General features: G+C 35.5%; 1 protein-coding gene across 1 annotated transcript; it reads right to left on the minus strand.

Moving 5' to 3' along the window:
- Positions 1 to 272: 272 nt before the first annotated feature.
- On the minus strand, positions 273 to 19024 carry LOC138710819 (uncharacterized). The gene is made up of 4 exons (XM_069841958.1): positions 17568 to 19024; positions 5460 to 5655; positions 4762 to 5062; positions 273 to 4680 (listed from the first exon to the last, which is right to left on the minus strand). Exons 2-4 carry the CDS (start codon positions 5653 to 5655, stop codon positions 3114 to 3116), a joined length of 2064 nt encoding a protein of 687 aa, XP_069698059.1. The 5' UTR covers positions 17568 to 19024; the 3' UTR covers positions 273 to 3113.
- Between the last annotated feature and the right edge of the window lie 1235 nt (positions 19025 to 20259).

The following is a 20259-nucleotide window of genomic DNA, read 5'->3' on the forward strand; positions in this document are numbered from 1 at the left end:
GAATTCTGAAATGATCGTATAGTGGGACCTAATGTCAGCCAAATCACGGGAGATGGACGAATCTTCGCTGTTTTGTCCAAGTAACACAAAAGCATCCTCGAATAGATTTTTTTTTATAGCTTGCTGGACCTTTAAGAAATGTTTACTGTAGTACTCTGCTGCTTTTAACCATGTATCCCATCGGGTAAGAACTGGTTGAGGTGGCAGAGGAATATCTGAGAGCTCTTTTCTGAAAATCTGTATCCTTGGCGGTACTTTAACTAAAATTTCTTCACCGTAAATATTAATTTTATTGGCCCTAGGATATTCTACCCTTACTTGTTCTGCTACGCGGTTAATGCCATGATCAAGACATGTCACTCGTAACACAAAAAGAAAGAACACCCTAAGCAACGCCATTGCAGTAACCATGTATATCGCGGCATCTGTGTAGGCGAGCAGCACTTTGTTTTGTCAACATTATACCTATACATATAATACTTTCAGTCCATTCTTAACAATTATTCCTAGTCTTGGGAAGTTGCTTTGTGCATGTCAGGTAAGCTCGTTATGGCGCATCTGGATTTCCTGACAACTAAATTGGCAATGTATCGACCAAGCTTGTCAGTCGGTTCGTCAAAAGATTTCAAGATACCTAAGTGAGTCTCCAGTATCGTGTAGGATTCTGTTCATTGCGTCATTTAGGTTGAATCCAAAACCCCGGAAGAAACCTCAACCAGGTAACTTGCCCCGACCGGGAGTCGAACCCGGGCAACCTGGTTTCGCGGCCAGACGCGCTAACCGTTATTCCACAGGAGTGGACGTGCATGCTGAATTAAATGGGACTTTTTATCACTCGAAACCTAAAGAAAATAGGATCCCTTATAGAATGGTGATGGTAAATTATTTTATAATTAATTGAGTTAAGTTGAAATTAATATCATTTGCTTGCTATTCGCTTACTTAAATATTAAAACTAACGGATTCATCTAGTGATGTCGTGAAAGAGAGGGGAGAGAGAGAAAAGAGAAAAGTCATTTTTTTATTTCTTACAACGTAAAAATTGGATTAAAAAACACTTCACAAACAGAAACAAAAATTAAAATTCGCTGTCTAGTTTGAAATAGGCAAAAAAACAGGTAAAAACTTCGAAATAGGCTGTTTAGGCACTCTCAAATAGTATTTTAAGCATAAATGTTCATGAAACGTGTAGTGTAAATACTAAGTCCCAAATCTATATGTCATCAAGAGAGAAATAGTTTGTTTCTCTCTAAAGATCCGTGGTCTAGTCGTTACAATCCAACGTTCATTTGGTATAAAATTCGAAAAGAACCCGCCTAGTAAAAATTCAATTCGCGCGTGGTACACACAAAGAAACAGGTTGTCTGTGCAAAGGAAAATCACCTGGTCGCCCATCAACCTCAGAGGAAGACAGAGAACGTGTGCGGATATGTTTTGTGCGCAGCCCGCAGAAATCAACAACTGCAGCAAGAGAACTGGACAACAAAAACAACAGTGTGGAGGGTTCTCCGTAAGCATTTGTCCTTCAAACCACTTGTCTTAAACTACACCAACAACTATCCAATGACGATCACAGGCGTCGAGTTGAATTTTGTAGCCAGTTCTAATTACGGGGCTTCAAAACTTTATTGCAAGTAAATTATATTGAACTCAGGTTAATAAAACCAGCTCAGAAATAACGAGGAACTCGAACAGTTTTTTTTCTGACACAAATGTTCGGCAGATGAAGGATTTATGGAGAAATTAATTTTCAATGATGAAGCTACTTTCCATGTCAGTAGCAAAGAAAAAACCGCCACAACGTCAGAATATGGGGAACTGAAACCCATGTGTCTATGTGGAACACTAGTGTAATTCTCCAAAACGTAATGTGTTTTGTGTCATATCCATAGGAGAAGTGTACGGGTCATTCTTTTTCCATGAGAGAACAGTAACAAGGGACATGTTAGAATAGTGACTTATACCTCAGTTGCAATAAAATCTAGCCCTAATTGCGTTTTTCAACAAGACAGCAGTCCCACAATTAAGTTAGTCTCTTCTTGAGCACAGTGCTGCCAAGACATATGCTATTCGTCCTTCAGATGCCGCGTAATATCGCAGACATAAGGGAACGTATCAGCAGTTGACATTATTGACAGGTCGCTGTTGATGCGAGGGCGGCAAGAACTAGACTTTCGTGTGATCGCGTGCCGTGTGAGACATGGTACGCACATCGAACATTTGTGTCAGAAAAGAAAATTTTTGAATCCCTCGTTCTTTCTGGGCGGTTTTATTAATTTGAGTTTAATAATTTACCTGTAATAAAGTTTTGTAACCCCTCAAATCTTTATGCTACATGATGCACAATACACACAAAGAAGAAAACAGGATTTATGATTATTTGAAAACATTAGAATATATTTTAACACTAAAAGTTACTGCAGTATTGCTGTATTGACAATATAGTAATAATTTACATACTAAAATGCTACATGTTAAATTGTGCGATTACATTTGGAAAATTGTCAGTGAATCAAAAAAATATGTTAGGGTAAGTGCAAAACTCTACATATCACAATAAAATTATTAAGATTTCTTTGCAGTTATGGATGTAGTAAATTAGATATACGGTACATGTAAACAACTGAATATATAAGAAATAAATAATATTTTCTGAAGGCTGATTAGTGTATTGTGTGTCTAGTCAGCTGTGTATGTAACGGCGAGGGAAAGGAACTGGCCACCTACCCCATTATCTCTTGGCTTAGTTACTATATAAGTGGTGGCTTATTGGTGTCACTTGTGAGGTTCAAAGTCTTCGGACAACAATAAATACTATTTCAAAATTATAATACAAAAATCCATATTAGAGAATCCTGAGAAATGCGAACAGAATATGACCCAATACGAGAAATTTAGATCTATGTTATTACAACATCTCATTAAACTTAGATAGCTCAATTTTAGGAAAAATATTTCCATATTGTAAATAATTACAGTTAGGTTCTAAATGATAAAGCTTCAATTATTCAACATTTCTGTTTACACAAAATTTTGGAGTTTAAATATTGCTGAAATGCATCTCAAAACGATGAAGCACATCTACATAACAATACTTCATTGAATTTTACTAATCACAGTTTAGTCCTCATATTGAGGTAGGATTTGCAAAAACAATAAAGTTTCATATGAAAGTCTGCTACACAAGAACTCTGGTTTCCATATGAATTAATTCGACTAACACTACCTGTAACTTGAACACTGCTGTTGCCTATACAATGACGAACAGTACCCTCAAACAATGCTCCTCCGGGAGTAGTCCTAATAACTATCACATAGTCCTTCAGTCCTTGATCTTTAGTTTTATTGTACAGATGTTCACGAGGAAACTGAACACTAGCACTTATAATTTCTGCCACTTGGAGTTGCGAACACACACCATATGGCTTTAAGAGGGAATTAAGATGGTCAACTAATATTAAGGACATATTTTTAATAATAGCGTCTCCCACTGGCAGAACCTTACTTTGTTGGCACGTACACCAATGTGGTTCTATTCCAGCTTCACTACAAGTCCGAGATTTATGCATAGGAAGAAAAAGACTAATGCCTCTGGGCTTTTGTTTATATTTACCCAATTCCAGACTTCTTCTCTTTATTGATTCCTGCTCAATCTGGTCAAGATTTAATATATCTAGTAGAGTTTCATGTATATCGAATGGTGTAGTAAGACGTTGTGTATTTCTGCGTAAGTTAGCGGTAGCAGTAGGATATTTATTTCTGAACCACTCCGGAAAAATAAAAAACACAAATGGAAGTCTTTCTTCCAAACGTCCCTGATAGGTTTCACGAATACTTCCCCATCGAATTCCATGATCACTCATGAAAATTAATACTGTTCGATTTAGGGATCCAGTTTCAATTAAATTATATAGAAATTGTTCATAAGTACCATCACCTAGACTGGGAAAATTGAGATAATCATGTGTCAGGCATGCACCCCAAAAGAATCCGAAGAAATCTTTAGAAGCCATAGTAATTGCGAATTTTGATATATACTGTAACAATACTGAAAGAGACATCTGGGATCCTATGCATAATTTTGCGCCTAATTTCTTGTTAAAACCTATATCATCCTCACTTTGCATTAAATATGGTCTTGAATAATAATCGGTCGGTTGTTTCTTAAATCCACGCCTCGCATAAATAAATAATCCTATATTGGAAGCATCTTCCCCGAAAGCTGTTCGGTATCCGGCTGCACTGAAATTCTTCCACACCCAATTGCACTCATCGAATACAGCGTTATTATTCGGCCAACATACATTTTTTAATTCCTTTGCAGAAAGACCCGAAAGGACTGGAATTAGATTTGGAAATGTATTATCTGCCACTTTGTTATAACCAAGCAATTCGATAGCTTTCATGTTTTGAAGAATTTTCAAAGTTCTGGGTAGTTGTCGATGGAAATTCAGACGTGAAACGGAATCCATCCCAACCACCAGTACACTCACACGTTCTCTCTGTCCAGTTGAGGAACTATCTCTTACTTTTTGGCAACGTTTCTCCACTTCTGGCTTTAAAGGAATGAAGGCGTGGTAATTTCTGTATATATTCTGGTTGTCCACATAACATGACACCTTAACAAATTCTTCTGGAATAAAAACTGATTCCTTGAATGAAATGCAGTTATTCGCAAATCTGAAACAAACAGACTAGAGTTAGAATTAAATTGTTTAATACAGATCTCTGAGTTACTTGTAGCATTTATTTGATGCTTACATTATATTGTAATCAAGATATCTGTCTACTTTTCTGGGCTTGGTCCTCCAGAACGGTCGATAGCAGCAGTCCAGTTGATCTAGATCGCTTATATTGAAGGACGACAGTGCAGACTTCACGATGAATAGTGACGTAATGTTAGAATCAACCAGTAGCGGATGCTTTTCGTGACATTTCAGAGGTGTCTCTTTAAATATGAACTCTCGAACAACTGGGTCAAATGGATCCAAATCTGGAATTCGACATCCATCTGTGTCAACTACAAATCCAGACTTTATGTTAGGTAGTGGTTTATCTGAAACTGAAACAATATTTGACTGTTGTTAGAAATGATCAAACACTGTGTTGCATTTTCTGTCTGATGAATCGCGTAATTTGAATCGAAAATTATCGTGTATAATAGGGGTAATAACTATTCCTAAGTCATTGATTTTGATTAGAAGCATTAATGTATTAGTTTTGTCTATATTGAGAGATACTTGTTCCTGTAGGTCTCGCCGAAATTTGTTCATCATGAACCAAATTGCTGACGAAATATAGTCTGACTATATCTTTCAAATAATAACTTCTATTCGACTTCAGTAAAATTTATAAATTGATGTTCTTGAAAGTGTATACGTGCTTTGTTTTAGAAAAACATTTGTTGGAAACAATTTAGCCTGTATTGTTCACAATGCTCCTAATTTAATTTATCTTACCTGGCACGGTAGCGTGTGGCACTGTAACATGGTAGTATATTTCACCATCAAAATCTAGAATGTACAGAAGAGTTCCAAGTAAAACAAGAGGAATCCAAAGTAACCTACGATGGAAAGTTTTAACTCTGTTTCCCCTTGTATCGTCCGTCTTATTTGCCGTATCACATTTAGTTATGGAATGCTGCAAATGCACCATCTGTAATAGTAATCATAATAATAATAATAATAATAATAATAATAATAATAATAATAATAATAATAATGATAATGATGTTAATAATAATAATGCAAGAGAGCACGTAATAGTAATTTTATTTGAAGAAATAAAAGAATTTGATCAATATGCTGAAATTTCTTCCTAATTTGCTGAATAACATTATTTTACCTTCATACGGATACTGTATTTAATATACTTACAGTTCTAAAGGCTAGATTTATAGGCCTACATACGAAGAAATCAATGCCGTAATGCTAACTTGTATCAGATGAACTTAGTAGCTTGTTCAGTATACGTAGGCTATATGCTCTGAGGAAAAAACTAGTATAACAAATATTCTCAAATGTAGGGTCATATAAATTTGTCTTAGACCAGTAGGTTTCATGTTCTCCTGATGATACTCCGCTAGATTTCGTTACTTGGGATGTCGATGTACAAACTACAACTAATGTAGTTACTACAAACTCAGCATATATTGTTTCCACATAGGTTTCTAACATAGTTCCTACCCTGTAGGTCTACCTCCTGCCCTGCTATACCTTCGATTTATGTTTGCTCTGCTCCGTTACTAGTCCTGTGAATTATTGTTAATTTTAGTTAGCTGTAATTTGCTACTTACGAATAATGAAATACAGTATTCATTTGTACTGTATGTTAAATTCAGTTAGCTTGTAATTTACTATTTAATTCAAAATTCTCTTACACTGTTGTTAACATATTTAACTTGTGATTTGTGATTTATTTTACAAATTCATTTCCATTATTGTTAATTTTAGTTAGCTTGCGATTTGCTATTTACTTTAAAAAATTGTTTGTACTATTTTCGTACATTTTAGTTATTGTGATTTGCTGTTTAAAATATTCAATTAAACTTCTGTTGTTAATTTTACTAAGTTTGAAATTTGCTGTGAATTTGTGCTTATTTTATTTTGTTTGTAATTATGATTTATCAATTAGCATATTATCGTATAATCTTGTTACTGTATTAATATTCCATGTCCAAACATTGTATTACCCTAGGGTGTAGAATGGGTAGAACGGAGAAAAATTCTCTCCGGTACACAGTGAGTAGTTCAGCGAGTCTAGCCGGCCAAAAATCATTTCTCGAATACTAATCGCTCAATTTTCATAAAATTTGGTATGTATCTCCAATTATTGAAGTGGATAACTTTAATAATGACAATAAAAATAGCAACTATTTTTACTGAAAATAAAATTAGTAATATTGTAAAAAAAATTCGATTTGAGTGAAAAAATAAATTAATGTTCATAATGTGGGATCAGCTTAAAAATTGAAAGCGTAAGACGAAAGAATATTGCTACATATCTTACTCGTTCACGCGCCAAATGCATCCCCATCAGAATCTGTATCCTCGCTGCTAGTCTCTCCTTCGGCAGCACCGAGTAATGGAGGCTCGGAGACAACTGCAGCACTACTATTAAAATCTACTGCGATTTTCTCTCCTTAATTTCTTTAAGCTGGTGATGTAAGGGTCCAAAGAAATAAGTAGCCTGAGTAAAAAATCGGTATTTGTATCTTTCTTGATGTTTTTCTTGCGAAGACTTCTCTGAAAAGTATAATATATAGTATTTTTTTCCTCGTTTCCTGGGCTTCCTCAGATAGTGTCCTGTGACCTTCTGTCCCTGAGCCAAAAGTTTGTGAAGGTTTGTAGGCATATAATACTATTTGTGCAAGCATAAATATAATTCCCTTGTCTCCTTTGAATACATGTCAAGTGCCGTTCATCAGTATTGAAAAACCGTAAGAAAAAGGTTTCTGATATATTATGTGTAAACAACTTATTAGATTCCATCTATTCCCGTAATATATGCGGTAGTGGAAACCTCCCTGAAAAATATTCTTGTGGTATTTGCATCGTTTTTATTGCGACTGCTTTTTTTATCATGTCAACAAGGTAGTCCTCTTTCCTGCCTGAACATATCCTATCTTCAGTGTTTCGCAATAAATAAAACGGTGGATCTAAATTAACTGTTACAAGATTTTGCATTTCCCTTAATTCTTTATATTGATTAGAGGTCAACTGTAAATCAGTAATCAAAGCGAGATCCTTATTAGGTGACAATAGTTGGTCGTTCCTGCAAAATCAATTTTCATATTGTTTTCTCCATTTTGTCGCACGTTGAAGTAATGCAAGTGAAAGCTCACCTACAATTTTGGCTGCATCTCATTTCCTAGAAGTTCTGAAACACATATGGGAAGCAGAAAGCTTTTCTTCTGGCGATCTTTCTTTAAAAAGTGGACTAGTTTTTTTTCCGTTTTGATCTTTCTCTCATTTCTCCGAAAAGTTTACGTAGACGTCTTCGAATGCTTGTATTGACAGACTAAAATTGGAATTGTTTTGTAGTAGATGGATAAGTATTATATATTTTACTCTCAGACTTAAAATCTTGGTTCAAACATAGCGCATTATATTTTAAGAAAATTTTCTCATTTACGTTGTATTTTTCCCACCGTAATCGAATTTTCGAGCATAGAAATTTAATTCATTTTTATTGGCTGTAAAATGTCTTCAGAGTAATCTTTGAGACCAACATGTTCAATTATATTCGAGAATTTCACTTTTCTCTCGCTCTTGTTCCACATCTGGAAAACAGCTCTCCGGATTACGGAGCGCATGGTGTCTGAAAATAATTAATAGCTACTCTGTATGCACCTGTTTGCAGAAAAAAATCACGACGTCGTATTCAGAAAACTATAATGAATATCTCTACAAAATTTTATCGAGGTGATAGAGGGCTACACCTTTTAAAAGTCAACTCGAAGTCATATAATAGGGTAAAACTAAAACTCTTTGCACATGTTTATCCAGACACTTATTCTAGACAATAAGATAATAATTTTTGTCACGAAAATCAGCTTATATGTAAGTACATACCTTATCATATATCCACACTCTGTATTAGAAAAAATACTATACTAACTTCACCACTTTGCACCATCCAATTGCAATTGGACTTTGGTTTCTTCGGAGGTTTTCCCCAGCCGTGGGACTGAAGCCGGATGGTCTATGGCGAGTCCTTGGCATCAACCCCTTTGATTTGATTACCCCCTTTGATTTGATTACCTGGTTGGGTTTTTCCGAGGTTTCCCCCACCGAAAAGGCAAATGCCGGGTAATATTTTGGCGAATCCTCGGACCTCATCTCATCTCACTACATCTCGCCAAAATGTAAAAAAAATTGTACAAAATTGTAAAAATTGTATAAAGTTACTAAATTGTAAAACTATAAAAATTTGTAAAAATTGTAATTGTACTATTGTAAAATGTTGACATGTTCCACATCTTAAAGCTTCATTGCTCATGTAAGATCTATGGAATAAAATGAATGAATGAATGAATGAATGAATGAATGAATGAATGAATGAATGAATGAATGAATGAATGAATGAATGAATGAATGAATGAATGAATGAATGAATGAAACTGCGCGCCTGCCTCTGCTGCGTAAATGATCTTACTGGAGACATGCAACTTTCGCTCTGTTGTGAGGGTCCCCTAACAGATGTAAGCATCTGTCTACATTTGGATAGTATACTTTGGAGTTTTATAAACACGTCTATATAAGAATTTAGCATTAAAGATAGGGTGTGAAAATTGATTTTTGGCCGGCTAGCTGCTTGAAATTACACACTGTGCGGTACCGGGACTCGAACACAGTTTTCCAGCTCTGCGTGTTGACGCTTTATCCATAAGCCACACTGGATTCTAGTTCCGATGTCGGATTGAATCCCTCTCAGTTTAAGTTCTACCTCTTAGTTCCCTTTTGGTTGCCCATCCTCATGTACTGTGGCACAATGTCCAACATACTATGTACAGAGGTGCACTCATTACGAGTGACTAAGTGGCCGGGGTCCGACGGAATAATTCGCTGTCTTGAATCACAAAGTGATTACTTACGCTTTGTCATATTACTATGATGTTCCGAAGTAGACTACATATGATGCTTCGTGCAGGAATTCTGCATTACCATATGGTGAAGAATGGGTAAAACGGAGAAAAGTTCTCCCCGGCACCGAGACTCGAACCCTCTGAGTGCACCACTGTATATAGTGTGTTGGATATTGTGCCACTGTCATATATTCTGTGGCACAGTACATGAGGGTAGGCCACCAAAGGGGAATTAAAAGGTAGAACTTAAACCGAGAAGGATTCAATCTGGCATCCGAAACTAAAGTCCCGGCGCCGGAGAGAATTTTTCTCCGTTCTACCCATTCTTCATCATATCGTAATGCAGAATTCTTGCATGGAAACATCATATGTATTTCGGTACATCAGAGTAACACATTAATACTATATTACCAGTCCAAGACGAGTGAGGACCCGGAGTTCTACGAATTAACTGTTTACCTGCTGTGGCTGTGAGTACATCCGTGTTCCCTCTCTGTCGGCCTGTACACTAAAGCGTATCGAAAAAAAATCCGAAATTCAAAACGTAAGAGTGTCGAAAAGTTGTCTTGTAATATCTAATATAGTATACTTTGGAGTTTTATGAACACGTTTATATAAGAATTTAGCATTAAAGATAGGGTGTGAAAATTGAAAAGTATAATGAATATCTCTACAAAATTTTATCGAGATGATAGAGGGCTACACCTTTTAAAAGTCATATAATAGGGTAAAACTCAAACTCTTTGCACATGTTTATCCAGACACTTATTCTAGACAATCTATACTAATAATAAATCTGTAGCCAAAATTTTTCTGGTAATTTTCGATTTTCCAAAAATAATTGGTGTTAACATGTATAAATTAACCATCTTGAAACCGAAAATCGCTTTTTTGAAATTTTTGTTTGTATGTCTGTCTGTCTGGATGTTTGTTACTTTTTCACACGGTAATGGGTAAACCGATTTATATGAAAATTGGAATATAAATTAAGTTCGTTGTAACTTAGATTTTAAGCTATATGGCATTCAAAATACTTTATTTAAAGGGGGGGTTATCAGGGGGCCTGAATTAAATAAATCGAAATATCTCGCTTACTATTGATTTTCATGAAAAATATTACATAACAAAAGTTTCTTTAAACATAATTTCCGATAAGTTTTATTCTATACAAAATTTTCATAGGACTGATATTTAATGAGATAAATGAGTTTTAAAATTACAATAAGAACGCCATCTAAGGCGCTGTACTGAAATAAAAACAAATGACTTCGTCTATAAGGGGCCTTGGACAACAATAATCGAAAGCTATTAAACATAGCCTAAGAGAATGTTTCTGTGTTTGTATGAAGTAATATCGGAAGCTAATTAATTGTTTAATTATTATTTCACCATTGGAAAGTGTAGTTCCTCTAGATGGACATAATTCTACAATATTATTACAGTAACTTCTGAAACATATAGCAAGTAATATAAATTATACACATTAAAACTAAATGATATGTCAATCTTCATTAAACTATGGTTGCATGTAATAACAATTAAGAAACATGTTAAAGGAATTGTCATTGCACCAAATGATTGCTCTCTGGACCAAAATGACCGCATTTTAATTATTTAAATACAGTTTAAATTAAGTAACATATTAAACGATTTATCCTTCTATCAAACACGAATGTTCCCTGGAACAAACATCCTATTTCAATTATGAAATACTATATATTTATTTCTAACGGGTGCAGCGGAGCGCACGGGTACGGCTAGTAAGATAATTTTTGTCACGAAAATTAGCTTATATGTAAGTACATACCTTATCATATATCCACATATATATAGTGTGTTGGATATTGTGCCACTGTCATATTATATTCTGTGGCACAGTACATGAGAGTAGGCCACCAAAGGGGAATTAAAAGATAGAACTTAAACTGAGAAGGATTCAATCTGGCATCGTAACTAAAGTCCGGGCGCCAGAGAGAATTTTTCTCCGTTCTACCCATTCTTCATCACATCGTAATGCAGACTCCTATCTAAAGTACAAGTAAAATGTTTATTTATTTTCATAATTCTTCGGTGCATGGTTAATAGAGCCAAATTTTGGTCTCCATTACTGGTGATCGCCGTTGCACTACTTATTTGCGTCAACGCTTAAGTATTGCTATTCAACGCGGAAATGCAATGAGCGTTTTGGGTACTCTTCCAGAGTCCAGCCCTTTGGACGAACTTTTTCTCCTGTAAAATTTTTTATCTCTATGTAAATGTTTATATTTAGTTTTTATATATGTGTAATTGTAACGGTGATAATATTGTTAATCAAATAATTTTTTATTCATTTATTTTTTTTTCATAAGTGTATATTATTTTTGGGAGTGTTTTTTGTAAATAATTTTATGAGGTTGTTATTGATATGCTGATAAATTATTTGTACGAGTGCATCCAGCCTGGTAAAATAAGCATTTGTAGCGAAAACCTAATTTTAATTAAACTTTAACGAGTACTTATTCTGAAGATGAAAGAGAGATGGAACGGAGAAAAATTCTCTCCGGCGCCGGGATTTGAACCCGGGTTTTCAGCTCTACGTGCTGACGCTTTATCCACTAAGCCACGCCGGATACAATCCCGACGCCGTTTAGAATCGTCTCAGATTAAGCTCCATCTCTTGGGTTCCCTCTAGTGGCCGCCCTCTGCACTACGTCATAGATGTCTATGAACGCAGGACCGAAGTCCATACATGTGTTGAGGTGCACTCAGATGAGTGACTGTTTGGCCGGGATCCGACGGTATGGGCGCCCATACCGTCGGATCCCGGCCAAACAGTCACTCATCTGAGTGCACCTCAACACATGTATGGACTTCGGTCCTGCGTTCATAGACATCTATGACGTAGTGCAGAGGGCGGCCACTAGAGGGAACCCAAGAGATGGAGCTTAATCTGAGACGATTCTAAACGGCGTCGGGATTGTATCCGGCGTGGCTTAGTGGATAAAGCGTCAGCACGTAGAGCTGAAAACCCGGGTTCAAATCCCGGCGCCGGAGAGAATTTTTCTCCGTTCCATCTCTCTTTCATCATGTGATGACGCAGAATATCTGCGTGGAAATATCATATGTACTTCGGTACATCAAAAAAAAAAAAAATATATATATATATATATATATATATATATATATATATATATATATGAGTACTTATTCTGTAAATTAGTAAATAAAATATAACCAATAAAAAAACTAGATCTCAGATTTCAATTTTCACAGAGCCGCAGGAAGTCTAAAGATGATCGTATAGGCAGGCCTATCTAAAGTACAAGTAAAATGTTTATTTATTTTCATAATTCTTCGGTGCATGGTTAATAGGGCTCAAGTCACTTCTTTTCCACAATCTTTGTTTCTGAAAAGCTATTAAAAAGGAAAACTTAGGTTTTCATTGGTATTACGGACTTGCGTCTGGGTGGAATGCAAGTCATAATACAGTTAAATGATCATTCTGCCTTAAGTTTTATTTTCTAACTTTTTTTGGTATTAAAGGTTTATGTCGACATATGCCCTAAGTATCATCACTATATGATGTACTGGAGAAATGTTATGTTGATCACTGAAGATTTTTAAGCATCTGTACTTAAACAGCTGCCAACACTGTATTAATGTGGAAGCTTGTAAGATTTATACTGTATTTACATTGTTGTTATATTCTACTGTATAATATGAAATAATCGTATTAACGAGTTACTGAGAGTGTTGAAACAGCGTTTTTTTTTCAGCCGATGTTATACATAGGTGCATCTCAAAAAGATTAACAATAGTTGCACTGTTTGTTTTGTTTTTCTAGTATTTCCGATGTTAAAAAAGTTTATTTCCTGGTTCACTGGAGAACATCACTACTACAGCAACATGAGCTACTTACCGTCCCGCAGCATCCGATGTCTCATCTACAGATACAAATACTTTGTTACTAAAAAAAAAAAGTAGCCACGTTCAATTTGTAGGCTAGCGGTGTCAAAGAGGACGGAAGCTTTGTAGTTTCAATAATTTTAATTATGTCGCGCTGTCCATTGTCGTCGTCAAGTCTTTTGAAGGCCGCTCCAATACTCCACGAGGAGTGTATAAACCAGAGTTGCAAATTTTAGCAGTGTGTCTTGTTCTAGTTCACAGTGAAAATTAATTATATTACAGTTCAGTGTATAATAAAAAATGTGGAGGCCGTGGGAAGCGAGTGAAGTGTCGGAACCGATACCCATGAACGTCAATAACGACGATGGTAATAATAATAATAATATAATAATAATAATAATAATAATAATAATAATATATCAGAGTTAAATAACAATTCAAATTCAAAAGCTAGACCAAAATTATGTAAGCAGTGTCAAACGTTTGTGTGCAATGCTCACACGTATGTTCTGAAAAACAATTTAGGTCAAGGAAAAATTTCGGAGACATCTAAAATTCTTAAATTAAATAGAAATACTGTAAGTAAAATTGTAAAAAAAGGGACCTAAGACACCTAAAAAGCGTGACACAATATTAATAAAGTAGATGGTTTTACGCGTGATTACATTCGCCATGAAATATATAGTTCTTACAATAAGGGCCAATCCTTAACAATAAAAGAATTATTACAAAAAGTCAAACTTTCCGGTTTTCCTTATGGAGAAACAACCTTAAGAGAATTGGTTAAAAAACTTGGGTTTCGTTTTCGTATCCTGAAAAGGAAACAAGCTATTACCGGTATGGAATCCGCAAGAATTGTGGCATGGCGTTATAATTATTTGCAACGCCTAAATCAACTGCGGTCTGAAGGATCCCAAAATGTATTTCTTGATGAAACATGGTACGATACCACGATGTTGCTCGGAAAGGATGGGATGATGGCACATGCAATTGTATTTTGAAATCTCCATCTTCAAGAGGGAAGCGTATCATGGTGCTTCATGCTGGGGGAAGAGAGGGATGGGTTCCCAATTGTCTTTATTTATCTGCAAGAACCATAAAAGATTCTAAAGCGGATAGTCACGATGAAATGACAGGTGAAGTTTTATAAAATTGGTTCAAAACTAGATTACTCCAAAATTTACCAAGAGACAAAAAATGTGTTATTGTTATGGATAATGCGAGTTATCACTCCAGGCAAGCTATCAAATTTCCCACTCTTAGATCATCTGTAAAAGACATCATAAATGTTATGCAATATCACAAAATTCCATTGCCTCATCCCATTCCTATTAAAGCAGCCATGATGCAAACAATTAGGAAAGCCAATATTAATAAAACATACATAGTGGACGAATTAGCTACCTCTTATGGACATGAAGTTCTTCGTCTCCACCCTTATCATTATGTTCTTAACCCGATAGAGCTAGTATGGGCTCGCCTTAAGTCCCATGTGAGGAGAAACAATACAACCCCAACCCTCAGTGCTAGTGTGTGTGAGCATTTAAGAGAAGGAGTTGAAAACATAAATTCTAACCTCTGGTCGTCCTGTGTTGACCACACAATCAAGGTCGGAGAACGGTACTGGATACAAGACACAACAGGAGATGGGAAACGTTTCATTGTGGATTTAAGAGAAAGTGACACGGATGATGAATAGATATTAAGAAGTAAGTACACCTATATTCATTAATTATTTACATTTAAAATAAAATTACATAATTTTTACTTATATTACTTTATTTTATTATCCATTTATTCTATTTAATTATTTCTTTAAATAATTAATTTAAAATAAATAATCTAAATAATATAAATAATCTTCAAATTAACTCATGCTTTGAGCAATTAAGCCTAGCCCATATCCATGTTATATTAATATATAGCAGCAACAAACAAGACGTGACAACGTCGCATTTTCATTTTATTATCGGTGCATGCAATAAAGACCTACAAATCTTAAAAGGAATGCCACTGCCTAATAATTAAACGAGGCAACTTTACCTATAGCTGTTCGAATGGGTTCAGAGTTTTTTCGTATATCCAGACCATTAAGTTGAACCGCATTGATGCTAGGCAGTTTTCTAGACGTGCATTTTTCTATAAACCGTTTAAAATGTGGATTTCTGAGCTTGTGTATTGGAATATTCGCCGATACCATCACAACCATCTTGCCATTAAGTGAAAACAGCACCAGAAGTACTGTAGGAACTGTAGGTAAGCCACTACAATGCAAAACAAGCAGGCAGCAGCGGAGAGCATCATAGGTTCGAATCCTAAACAAATCAAACGTAGGCTACGTTCGTTCTCCGGCGCACCACACACAGGTTGCCCTTTCCTGTCACACTGCAGTACCTTTGAACCCATGGCCTCCGTGACGTCAAAATAGGCAAGCAACAACCAACCTAAAATCCGTTCACTCTAGGACAAAGTGTCGTCCCTGGTCATAATACAGTAAAATGATTATTTTGCCTTAAGTATTATTTTCCAACTTTTTTTGGTATTAACGGTTTATGTCGACATATGCCCTAAGTATCATCACTATATGATATACTGGAGAAATGTTATGTTGATCACTTATGGTTTTTAAGCGTCTGTACTTTAAGAGCTGCCAACACTGTATTAATGTTGAAGCTTGTAAGATTTATATTTACATTGTTGTTATATTCTATAATATGAAAGAATCGTATTAACGAGTTACTGAGAGTGTTCTATAGTATAAAGAAAATGGTTCTTCTTAAACAAAAGCAATAAAGGTAGATAAATGTTTTCATAGGAGTATTTTCTGTAAGTATTTCTATTTTAATATAAGATAGGCAAATTGACTCACTCTATGAATTACAATTAAATTAAAATCATGACTTTAGTGACTGACATTCTTTACTACATACAATTTTGATTCCGAATGAGTTATTTTTTGTCTACTGCAATAAAATTTTCTTCAATTTCTCTTCGTTCTGAGTATAACAGAAATTACTGTGCCCATATGAAAACATTAAACATTATTGCAGTGAATTATGTTCAAAGTGTAATTAATGTATAATATTGATAATGATAGTTATACTCTTTTTGTGATACGAGTATACGGAGTAAATGCATCGGCGGAAGGCTATATATTATTGTGTTTATTTGTAACAATTAACTAAAATTATGTGTAACTAAGTATACCACAATAATTATTAACTTTTAAATATTGTTTAATTGTGTAATGATACAAGATTTCATGCCATGAAATACAGATTAATACGCCGCGTGGTCGCATCTTATGCCTTCGCGTTAGTATATATCTGGTGCTTCAGTTTGCCTCTATAGTCTGATTGTATTACTCGGCCAAGGCTAGTGGAGTCGCGGGCGTAATGTGAACTACCGCGATGCGGTATTACGAACGCAGGAGCAGTAGCGCCACGGCTCCGGGCTGCAGGACTCCACTGGCCTTGGTCGAGTAATGCCGCCTGCCTGCAGTAAGGTAGCTTTTGTAAATAGAACAAGTGGAGCGCTCATCTCCCAGGCCCTTACTTGCCTTGGACGGGTAATATCTTTGTGATGGAAAATAAACTACTACTACTACTACTACTACTACTACTACTACTACTACTACTACTACTACTACATCATAATGCGAAGTTGTACGAGGCTGGGTAACTTTCGGCGCTGGACCCTGGGCTCATTTCGCTGGCATTATCACCTTTGTATCATTCAGCGCTAGATAACCTTAGAAGTTGGCAAAGTGTCGTAAAATAATCAATTTAAAAAAAAATGTAAACCAAACATGAAGGTCAAGATCGAAAAAATATTTAGGGTGCTATTCATAGACATTTCGCAGCACGCGCTACGAGCGTACTAAGCTAGCCCCGGCTATCCACTGGTTACTAGTACAGAATTCAAATCATATCATCGCTAACACTGGTTTATGAATACGAAAAACGCTGATCATCCACCGGAAGCCCGCGCTAAAAATGTCTATGAATACGGCCCTTAAATTCTAAACCACAAACAATCTGATTTATCCCTTAAATCATAATTCAGTTATGAAATTAAGTAGTAAATGTGTTGTTACCTTTTTTGAAAATATTTTCTTTCCGTAATCTGTTTAACAATCACTGTCAGTAAACACGTCCACACCAATAAGATTGCCCTTTCTCACTGAGGGATAACTTTCGGCGACAACTCATAGCGTGCTCAGTGCAATCAGCGTATGCAGAATAATAAAAAAATTGAATATGCTTATTGTTTTCTTAATATACATAAATGCTCACAACTACACATCACACTATTTACTCAGGTGGACTGCAACTGTAGCTCACATGAATAAAGTTACTCTGTGCAGCTGGTCAAGACAAAATCTGTAACACTCGTGCATTGTTACAAGTGTAAAGGAGGGTATACAAAAGGAAAATGCCGCCAGCCGTTTATGATTGACGTCATGCCGCGATAAACAAGAGCATAATAGCCCACGCGAAGACTGAAGTCTTGTGACATCTTGTAAGAACCATCTCCTGGATATGTAAGCAAATTTTAGCCTTACGTTCTATGAATAGTCCGTTATGAAAATTGATCATCTGCATTCTTAGATTAAATGAGTTCAGGTTTGGTATACCTAAGAACTATATTCGCATTTTAGGATTGAATGAGAATCTGCAAGCAAGTCACCATTCTCATCCTTGAGCACGTTTACCGTTGCCTGATATCCTTTCTTAAATTTCTTTATTCCCTTATGCAGGGACATCATTTTATTTCTACTTCAATTTTTATTGTACCTGAGTTTTTTAATGTGCTTAACTCCCACCCCTTCTACTAATGAAGTTCCAAGTGTCCTCCACACAGAACCAAGGCCGCATAATAACAGTACTGAGTTAATGACTATAGTACGTTCCAGAAATATGTTCGCGTCTTCCAGTGACGAAAGATCTTTCAATATTGAATCATATTTTCGCACAGGTACTGTCGTCCGTTTGCCTATGTCGCATCCCGATTTCCCCCACCTGATTCTGCTCGCCCCTCTGTAAAGGCTAGTGGCTGGGATGTCTTAGCTGTTTTCTGAAAACATTAATTTCTGTTAGGAATTGGATGTCTACGTAATATTATACAACTGTTTAAAATAACTTAAATAAAAGGGCCTCGTTAAGTAATTAACTGCCACGTGAGTTTCCCCCTTTCTATGACCCTGCGACAAAACCACTTGGACGGACAGTAGATAGCATGTCTGAGTAATTTTATCTTTTCGGATCGGGTAGAAGTGAAGATTGAATTTACAGTACGTACGGTACTCTTTTATAGAGTAGGTACAGAATTATTTCAATTTGAGTTACTAGTACGAAGGAGGAAACTGGTAATTGGAATTAGGTGCAATAGTCTATTGTGCGATAATATGCACAAAAGAACTGAAGCCTGTATCGAAATGAACGGCCACCATTTTAAAAAATGTGTTTAATATCCATATTCTGATTATTTTTCAATTTAACTTCATTCTCTATATTGTATGCTAATGTGCTGTAGACAGTATAATATACACTGCATAATGAATACGTCCGAATGGATAGCTCAATTCGTGAGTAAAAACACATATTGTTAATTCTGTACTGTATTTTGATTAAACAAAAACCTTATGAAAATGATCAAACTCTAAATTGCGATATTTCCTATTTACGTAAATGGATGAACTACTTTTCTTCCCTCCTATACCTAGTAAAGTGATTTGTTTGTATTTTACGCCAGTATCATCGAACTCCAGTCGTGGAAGGGGTTCTCAACCGTTAATTCAAAGGTATAGCCAGGTTATTATTAAAAATGTTAGTAAAAATAAAATGATGTCCCTGTATAAATCTCTAATGTTTTTATTCCTACTATTTGTTTCTACCTCATTCAGCTTTTCCTTCAAGTAATCTCTCTTTTTTATAAAATATACTTACAGTAAATTATATCAAATAGGGAAGGATGTCTTTAATATTACAACGTCGGCCCAATTCAAAAGGGAAACAACTAAAAAAAAATTCACCTTTCGATTTAGACATATGTACATGAGAATCGCAGAAAATTACTCTTTCTAGGTCCATACAGCAACAACTCGTAACGTTTCGTATACGCAACATAAAAGGACTAAATCCATGTGCAACTGATCATTAGTAATGAAACAGACAGTCCAAAACGGCAACAACGCGAAACTTTTAATGTTGTGCTATTATCATTTTAAGAGTACTTGGTAGGGCATAGTTATTTCCTGTTAATCTAAAAGACAGTGAATGAGTTTTAAGCCTGTTGTTTACATTTGCTTTAATTTTGCTTTCTTTTCATTGCAATTTAGTCTTTATAATTATAGTGATTTGAAATTAAAATAAATATAAGTGTAATGAACAATTGAATGTTATGTATTAAACCATAAATATTCGGTCTGTGCACTATATCCAGGGGCGGGGAAAAGGACTCCTATAGACATATTTTATTGCAGTGTGTCGAAACGGAACATATCCGGAGAAAATATCTACCACCCTCGATGCTAAGTCAGAATAGGAGTTCGCTTGCATGTCCTGACCTCGTGGGGACTAGAGAATGCGAACAATAGACTGGATTGTTCTTGAAGGTGAGACAGACTAGAACTTCAGCTGTTGAAGTTTGTGGTGCGAACTGACGAAGGAATAATGGTAACTACTCAGTTATACACTTTTATGTCTGTTTTAGGTTAGAGTATATTATATAATGTGTTTTATTTGCGTCATTTTCATTTTAATCTGTTTTTTTTTTTTTTTTTTTTT

Source organism: Periplaneta americana, chromosome 12 (genome assembly GCF_040183065.1).
Source record: "Periplaneta americana isolate PAMFEO1 chromosome 12, P.americana_PAMFEO1_priV1, whole genome shotgun sequence".
In the NCBI taxonomy this organism is placed as follows: domain Eukaryota; kingdom Metazoa; phylum Arthropoda; class Insecta; order Blattodea; family Blattidae; genus Periplaneta; species Periplaneta americana.

Bases quoted from the DNA above. Each gene is read 5' to 3' on its own strand.
- LOC138710819 (XM_069841958.1), bottom strand. From the start codon at position 5,655: ATGGTGCATTTGCAGCATTCCATAACTAAATGTGATACGGCAAATAAG. The intron at 5,063-5,459 runs GTAAGATAAATT...ATATTGTTTCAG, and splicing joins GCCACACGCTACCGTGCCAG to TTTCAGATAAACCACTACCT. The intron at 4,681-4,761 runs GTAAGCATCAAA...TGTTTGTTTCAG, and splicing joins TATCTTGATTACAATATAAT to ATTTGCGAATAACTGCATTT.